This window comes from Manacus candei, unplaced genomic scaffold (genome assembly GCF_025592945.1).
Source record: "Manacus candei isolate 608988 ecotype Guabito, Panama unplaced genomic scaffold, ASM2559294v1 h1tg000013l, whole genome shotgun sequence".
NCBI classification, from domain to species: domain Eukaryota; kingdom Metazoa; phylum Chordata; class Aves; order Passeriformes; family Pipridae; genus Manacus; species Manacus candei.
Window position 1 is genome coordinate 6,972,975 of NW_026138061.1, and position 8,194 is coordinate 6,981,168.

Below are 8,194 nucleotides of genomic sequence, written 5' to 3' on the forward strand. Positions count from 1 at the left end.
AATAAAAGTGCTGCCTATTTACATGTTTGAAGGACTGAAGTGAGGGGGTTCAAGCCAAGGAACCGTGTTATATTCAGGTGAACACTGTTCTGCCATCTAAGCATTCTCCCCTAATATCATCACAGTGGTTTCACTGTAAATATATTTACTGGTATAGAAACTCTACAGAAACTCCAGGTCTGTAATGAATTGAAACACGAAGATCCATGAGCTCTTCAGAGAAATATTCGTGCGTCTTTGGTAATTTTGCAGCCCCAAGCTGTTCCTAATGAAGTACATCTGCAGCAAATGGATATTCATATCACTAGATGAACAGATTTTCTCAGTGCATCAGACATAGCTTGTTATGAAGAGCCCTTTAACTCCCGTGTTTATGACATAAGCACCAAATTATTTGGAGCCCAGACTGGTACAAAGTTAGACTAAAGCAATAACCATTTTCCACTCTCCAGTCTACTGCCATCTCTTATTTTAGCATCACATTGCTGGTAACTCAACAGGTCTCAGGAACCAGTTGCTGTTATTCACATCAGTTGTTTAAGAACCGAATACTAAGACTGTACAGTATAGAAACACTACAGCCTATTCCTGACCCAAAGGAGTGTTCTGCCAAAATTCAAGTCCTTTTCCAAAGTATAGTTGCTATAGAGCATCTTGACTAGAATTTGCAAAGTTTTCCTTCACCTCATTTGATAAAAATTTCCCCACTATTTGCAGTGGCTTTAAAAATGTGAATTAGTGTTCTGTTATCTGTCACAGAAACTCCAGATAAAGCTATTAGAGACTTGTAAGGCAGAAAAGCCCTGGCCGCTTTGGCCTTCTGTATTTTTCACATTCCTTATTTTTTTGAAGCTTATATGTTATATGTGATGATTAAGGGGTTTGTTTCTTTGTGTTTAGATTGATAATACTGAAGAAATCACCTTTGAAGCTTTGAAGAAAGCCATTGGTAAGATTTATTACAGTTGTGTTTATGCAGAATAGTTCGCAATTACTATGGAATTGCTAGAAAAAAAGGAATGGCCAGAATAACATAATGAAAACATTACATTTGTTTCTCTTCAGCTAGTAAATTTGTTTAAAACTTCAGTTATTTATTTCTAAATTTCTGAAATGATACTTTGATAATGTTAGTGAATTCATTTTCTGAAGTTAATGGGACTGAATGAAAAGCATCTGGAAATGCCTGTCATCTGTTAAATTTGCCTTACAGGCGAAGCCATAAATAACATGACATTTGCAAGCTATATTGGATGATTATTTATAAAGCAACTTAAGTATTTTTTATGTATTAAGATTTTAAGTTCTTCAGTGCATTCAGAAAACAGATTGTAAGGTGCACATTGTGGACTTCAAAAACACTCAGATTTTTTAAAAGAACATTTCTGTAACAAGTGACCCAGCTACAAGAACACAGAATTACTCGAATTCCTTATTTCATATTACTGTAAGTAATTACTAATTAATGCTGTCTAGTCCACTAAAATCCTGTTCAAAATATAGATTAAACATTGGTGTGTTAAACAATAGACACTGATATTTTAAACAATAATTTAATCTGTCAGTCTTCCAAATGTGCCTAATTCCACAAGGTACTTAAATTCATTAGATGCTGGAAAGTTCCAGCTGCTTGTAAGTTCACTCAGTCTATGGAGGTTGAACTCACTTTTCCCAAATTCTAATAGAAAATTCTGGCCACCTGTCAGCATGATACTGGGAGGCAGGATACTTCCTTCTTCTGAGTCTGAACCAGCGTGCACCCAAGTGCAGGCCTGAGTCCAGGCAATAAAGCAAAAGGGAGTCTAGATGTACTCATAATTAAAGCACTTAGTAAGAAAGGGGCAAAACTGGGTCCTCAAACCAGCTCCCTGAAATTTTATCTGCATTTCACTAGAGGCAATGCCAGATGACACCTTACTTGAGAATGGGTGCATCACTTCAAGCACAGTGCTTTTTCTGCAGTGCACATATGAACGTTTAAATCACTTATACTTGATAGGCAAAGATTGCAATTGTCTCTATTTTTTTATTATTCTTTTAAGATAACAATGGACTTGAAGAACAGGAAAAGGAGAAAAGGCGTCTTGTGATTGAAAAGTTCCAAAAAGCACCATTTGAAGAAATCGCAGCCCAGTGTGAAACCAAAGTGAGTTTCTGGAAAATGTTATACAACACTGAAGAAATTGATGTAGGCATTAATGGGGATGTGCTGGCTGCAGGTGATTTATGTTGTGTCACTGCTGCTGTTACTTGTAAAGAAGAAGTTCAGTTCTTTGTTTTGTCTCCACTGTTGTCAATGTTGGGAGATTCCAGTAACTTAAAGCATGCTTTTGGTTATTCCTAGACCATTTGGAAAGGAATGGATATCTCATATATTCTTCACCCTAATGCTTTCCTTGCTATCTTTGAAATCCACATTCACAGTCCATTCCTATTTCATTCTGGGATAACTGGAGCAGTATTTACCCCACTATATATTTTGAACAACTAAATGTATTTCAGGTTTGCTAAACTCCTGTCTGCAACAGCAGAATTTGCTATATAATTCCTGGCACTCCAGGACAGGCTCACTCAATCTCAAATGCATCTTCAAGGCTCAGAATCCTTTCAGCAGTGAGAAAATGGGACAGGACTTGCTGCCTAAATTTGCATGTGGCAATGCAGAACACACTCACTGAGTATGGCCTGGCACATTCATTGGTTCTCAGTTCAATATATAGGAGTTAATAATTCAATTTTAATTTTTCTTCCCTAGGCAAACTTGCTTCATGACAGACTTGCACAGATACTGGAACTCACCATTCGGTAAGGCTTTATGCAGGAAGAGTGTCATGAGTGAAAAATGAGTTATAAAACAATTGTGGCTACTTTCAGTTGGTTATGTCATAGTGTTCATAAACACATGTAATAGGGAGAAAATAATGGGCTTAACTGTGTGCTGTGGTTGAACCCTGGTAGGCGTTTCAGCCTCACATAACCACTAGCTTACCCCTCCTCAGTAGGATGAGAAAGAGAATTGGAAGGATAAAAGTGGGAAAAAGCATGGGTTGAGATAAGAACAGCTTAATAGGTAAAGCAAAAGTCCCACATGCCAGCAAAGCAAAATAAGAAATTCGTTCACTTCCCATGGGTGGGCAGGTATTTAGCCATCTCCAGGAAATCAGGGCTTGTTGGGAAGACAATTGCCTGAATGTCCTTCCTATCCTACTTCTTTCCTTAAAGTTCTTATTGGTGAGCATGACACCACATGGTCTGGGATATCCCATGGGTCAGTTGGGGTCATCTGTCCCATCTGTGTCTCCTCCCAACTCCTTGCCCACTTCCAGCCCTCACACTGGCACAGCAGCGTGAGCAGCAAAAAAGACCTTGATTCTGTGTAAGCTCTGCTCAGCAATAACACAAACATCCCTGTGTTATCAACACTGTTCCCAGCACAAGTCTAAAACACAGTCCCAGACCAGCTAATGTAAAAAGAATTCTCAGTCCCAGCCAAAAACAGTACACTGAAAAAGAGTACTCTTCATCACTTTGATTTTCTTCCTATTTTGAATCTTTTTGATAGTGAAGACTCTCCAGAAACCATGTCACAGTGTCTCACAGTCTTACAGTATTTCTGTGTCTATCAGTAGTGTTGCAGAATGCTGTTGTTTTCCCATTGCTGCATCTGTTTGAGAATGTAATTAGATACAACCCAAAATAGTACATGGCATTATTACAGAGCTGTGCACATCCATTGTTCAGAATAAATAGTATTTATTAGCAATAAAATGCATTTGGGTAGTTTTGTAACATCAGTGAAATTGATGATATAGACGAGAATACAAAAATCCCTGGGGCATGGTAATTTCATTAGAATTTCAGGAGGAGGATAAAATACTGTTGGTTGGGGGTGGGGGGATAGTTTACTCTTGTTTCTGAGGAATTAGTGTGTAAAATTATAACAAAGCAATTCATATAATTATAAATTACATATATTGATTGTGCTTCTCACACAGTCCTCCGCCTAGCCCCTCAGGAACGATGACCATTACTGCTGGACATGCTCATTACCATTCTGTTCCAGTCTATGAGATGAAGTTTCCAGATCTTTGTGTGTATTAAGTGTCTTCTGAAGTCTGCTGGACATTATTTAGAATAGAGTACAATAGAAAGAACAAGATGAGTTTTCAAATTTTATTGTTTACTGTATCTAAACTAAGTAATATAATGATGGACATGAGCCAAATACAGATTACTTTAGCCAAATTCATGAAACTGTCTTGAATTGTTTTTTTCTGTAATATATTGTAAGTTAGGTTTTTCATAGATCATGTTGTTTCATTTTCATATTTGAGTACATGTAAAAGTCAGATATAAAACTTGTCTTGCCATACAGGTGAATATTTCAGTTACTCTAGGAATTTGTGTTGCTGCAAATTCCTTTAATTGGAGATACTGTAACTGAAGAACCTGTTAAATCTTTTTTTTTTCCCTTTTTTTTTTGGTTGGTTGGGTTTTTTTCTCATCTCCACCTCAATTCTATGTCTAACTAGAATGCTTTTGCCTTGCTTCATCTCATTAAATGTAACCAGTGGAGCACTACTGTAGCTCCCTTTTGTTCATACTGTCATAGCTACTCAACTTGTTTGGTTTGAAATATATGGAAAAAAAACAATACCTTACATGTGTTCAAGTACAGTGAATGAATTAATGGACACTTGTTAAGTATTTTTTGGATGCATCACATAACATGCTTTTTAGGTAGATATGCCCAGTATATGTCCTGTGTTTCTTGCTAAAAGTTTAATGCTTTGCATAAGAGAGGAGAAATCTCCTCTCAAAGCAAGAAATTGTGCAATATTTTTCGTGTCTTAAGGTGTATGGTTTACAGACTGTACTTTTGAAAACATAGTAGTATTTTAATGTCTGCTTTAGTATAAATACACGAGAGATATATTTAGTATAGCAGAAAATAAACTGAGGGCATTTTAAATAATAATTAATGAAATTATAAATATATTCTATGAGGCATTTCTCTGTAGTTTATTACAGCTTTTTAGTGATATTTTAGAAATTGAAAGAAAACTAAATGAAACCATTTAAAGATCAAGAATTTATTACATATATTTTCAAGCAAAAGCATTTTTAGAGATGCATCTCTGTGTTTGTTTTTGTTTCATTTCTCAAAACTTTAAGGTAACTTTCATAGGTTTATGTATCTGAGCATACTATTAAATGTAAATAAAGTAAAAGTTTTACAGGAAATCACTGACATTTGATGATAATTGCCAAGACTGTCTTTATGACTCACTAAATTCTGCAGGCAAAAAAGAAAAACAGCATTCATTGATGCCATGCATATTAAGTTTGAAGTCCCTTAATCTCTCTGAATCTGACTGAAGCAGCACAAACATGAATGAATGCTCTCAAAAATCTGTAATAAATGTAGACATTTAATTTAGCCAGTGGTTTGCATGAACAATGATCAGGCTGTGAACAAAGTGACCTAACTTCAGGTAGCCCTGCTTTGAGCAGGAGCTTGGTTTAGGTGACTTTCAGAAGTCCCAACCTAAATTAATCTTTGATTGCATAACTCTACCATCTGAAGGGTTATCAGCCCAGCTAATTTGCTGACTGTTTGAAGCACTTGCAAACCCACTGTAAGAAGGATTTTAAGTTTTTTGAACTGTAGTTCAGCATTCTGCTGAACTACTTTTAAAAGCCTGATGTGACATAACATCAGACAAATATCAGCTACTTAAACCTATGAGATGACATGCTGAGACTTTCAGAAGGCATTCACAAAGCTCAAAAGGTAATTGAGACCTTCTTTTCAGTTTAACAGTGCAATCACAGCTGTTAGTGGATGACGAAACAGCCCCTTATCTACAGCATTCCGTTGCGATTTTTACTGCTGCAGCGTATCAGCCTGATCAGACCACAGTCTACACATAAATAGGACTCTAGCCTTTAGTTTTCATTTTTTTTTATTTTTTTTTTAAGGTAAGACTAATAGCTTTTTGGCCTATATAAAAAGTGTAATTTTTTAAACAGTAAATCTAACCTAGGGATACAATGTAAAACATTTCTCCACGCTGTAATTTTTTAAGAATATCACTCGGCACTTTTGTACAAAAAGAAAATAAGGAGTCTAAGTAATAAAGAATGTACTTCTGTTTGCACTTGTGCAGTATGAAGACTATGCTGTAAATACAGGATTGTTTCTGTGATTGAATTCTATTGCATGAATGCCGCATGTGAAAATAACTACATTCAGCATTTCATTTTCTGTTCTTTTTATGAAGTATTTTTCATTTATGCTAATGGCAGGTTTCCATGTTTCCAGTGTTCAAATGAGCTTTGTTTGGTAAATGCAGGTTTTGTGCAGGGAACGAAGAGCTTGTAACACTCTGCGTGTTCACGTGATATTTAATTTCTTCCTTTCTGGAAATTCAGGGAGTCTGTAAGTTGGTAATTGGTTCACTTTGGCCTTTCTAGACCTATGGGAGATGGGAGAGACTGTAAAATGTATTGTTTTGGTAGCTATTGTTATAGGTAGCTAATGAACGAAACCAAAAGAATTAAGAATGCTGTTTGTTGTACAGTATGAAGCTGCTATGTTTCACTTCTCTCTTTATGTTCTTCAGACAAGTTGCAGAGCTTTAAAAGCTCCTTATGCAAACTGGTCCTGTTTTATCTGCAACATTTTGTGCACTGTCATAATGGTTATGAATTGGTACCCAGCTGTTTAAGTGTATTCCAGTGCTTTGGGTTCTCTTTCCCATTATGTCATTTTGAAAAAAATATAGCTTTTGTAGTGGGTCACTTTAAGGTAAATTAAATCTGTGGTAACTTCAAAAGATAGAAATAGCCTGTTGTCCAAAATCACAGTAGGGCTAATTTGTCTGTTGTTCTGATGGTCATATATTCTGTACTGTATGTAATGAACCAGTTTCAATAAATGTAAGAACACACTGTGCAATCTATATTTAAGCAATAAAATAAACCAAAATTTCAAATTAATTTTTTCTAAGGTGTGTCAGTTTATATTTACTGCTCACAGTTAAGATGTCAATGACATCATTTTTAGCATTTAAAATAGAGCTCATTTTACACACCATTTTACTTGGTTTTGCAAATGTTTCAGCACTGCAGCATTATTAAAATACTACATTTATTTACTATTAAACCATTGCTGTTACTAAGACCACCAGAATTTGAGAGTGCAGCGATACAAAAATAATTTTCTAAAAGCAAATAAGCTTCGAGAAGATAAATAACTTGTGCTTTTCAGGCCTGCCTTGCTGGTTAAAAAACCTGTTGGGTTTATAGTGTCAATTCTAGTCACTTGATACAATTGTGTGAGTTTTCTGCCCCTTGTTTTGGGGGTACAGTCATAAAATAAATCAGGCTGGAAGGAACCCAGAGTCCTCCCAAGTGACTGGTGACTTGGACCTTACCTGCTGCTGTTCCTGCTTCTCCTTGAGCCCTGTCCCTACACAGAGTCTGGGAGACCTTGCTGATGGGAAGGCACAGCAGAGGTTGTTCAGTCTGCTGGGAGGTTTTCCAAACCCAACTGCATGCAGCCTTGAGGTACCACATGTGGCCTCTTAATTGACCCTGTTTTTAGCAGAAACTGTATCACCTCTGAGGTCCCTTTGAGTGCCTCAGCTGTGTGTGTCTGCTCTCCTAAACCACCCACCTCCTTCAGCAGGTGTCCCACATTTTGGAACAGGCTGCTGAGGGAAGCAGTGGAGTCACCATCCCTGGAGGTGTCTCTAAACTGGAGAGACATGGATTTGACTGATGGCCCACTTCATTGGATAAGGAATTGGCTGGATGGTTGCATTCATGACTCAATGTCCAGGTGGAGACCAGTGATGACTGGCATCCTCAGGTCAACACCTGACACTTTGGGACTATTGGGACTGACACTTCTTAACCTCTTTGTCAGTGACATGGACAGTGAGATTTGAGTGCAGCCTCAACTAGGTTTCAGCCATCTGTGCCCAAAATCTGTGAAAAATATGATGTAAAGTGACTGTGAGAATGAGAGGAGAAAGAAGAAAGCTATGCTCAATGTCTTGATCTGCTTGACATTTTTCTATTATTTTAGCACTGATCTCTGAGAATCAATAAATACAGCTAATCATAGCTAGATTATTTAAGACTTCTCTTTATCCACACAATTCATGTGATAGTAATTATGGCACAA

General features: G+C 36.9%; 1 protein-coding gene across 7 annotated transcripts in view; it reads left to right on the plus strand.

The window, feature by feature from the left end:
- EFR3A (EFR3 homolog A) overlaps positions 1-7,002 on the plus strand; it is a 76,713-nt gene extending 69,711 nt beyond the window's left edge. For 5 of the 7 annotated variants that reach the window (XM_051778420.1, XM_051778421.1, XM_051778422.1 and 2 more), the window contains 4 exons: positions 901-949; positions 2,043-2,146; positions 2,756-2,805; positions 5,817-7,002. In XM_051778420.1, coding sequence (XP_051634380.1) covers positions 901-949; positions 2,043-2,146; positions 2,756-2,805; positions 5,817-5,934 — 321 coding nt within the window. In that variant the 3' untranslated portion in view covers positions 5,935-7,002. Of the gene's footprint in view, positions 1-900; positions 950-2,042; positions 2,147-2,755; positions 2,806-3,995 lie in introns of all 7 variants that reach the window. The other 2 variants (XM_051778419.1, XM_051778418.1) reach the window with 2 other exon arrangements.
- Positions 7,003-8,194: the final 1,192 nt, after the last annotated feature.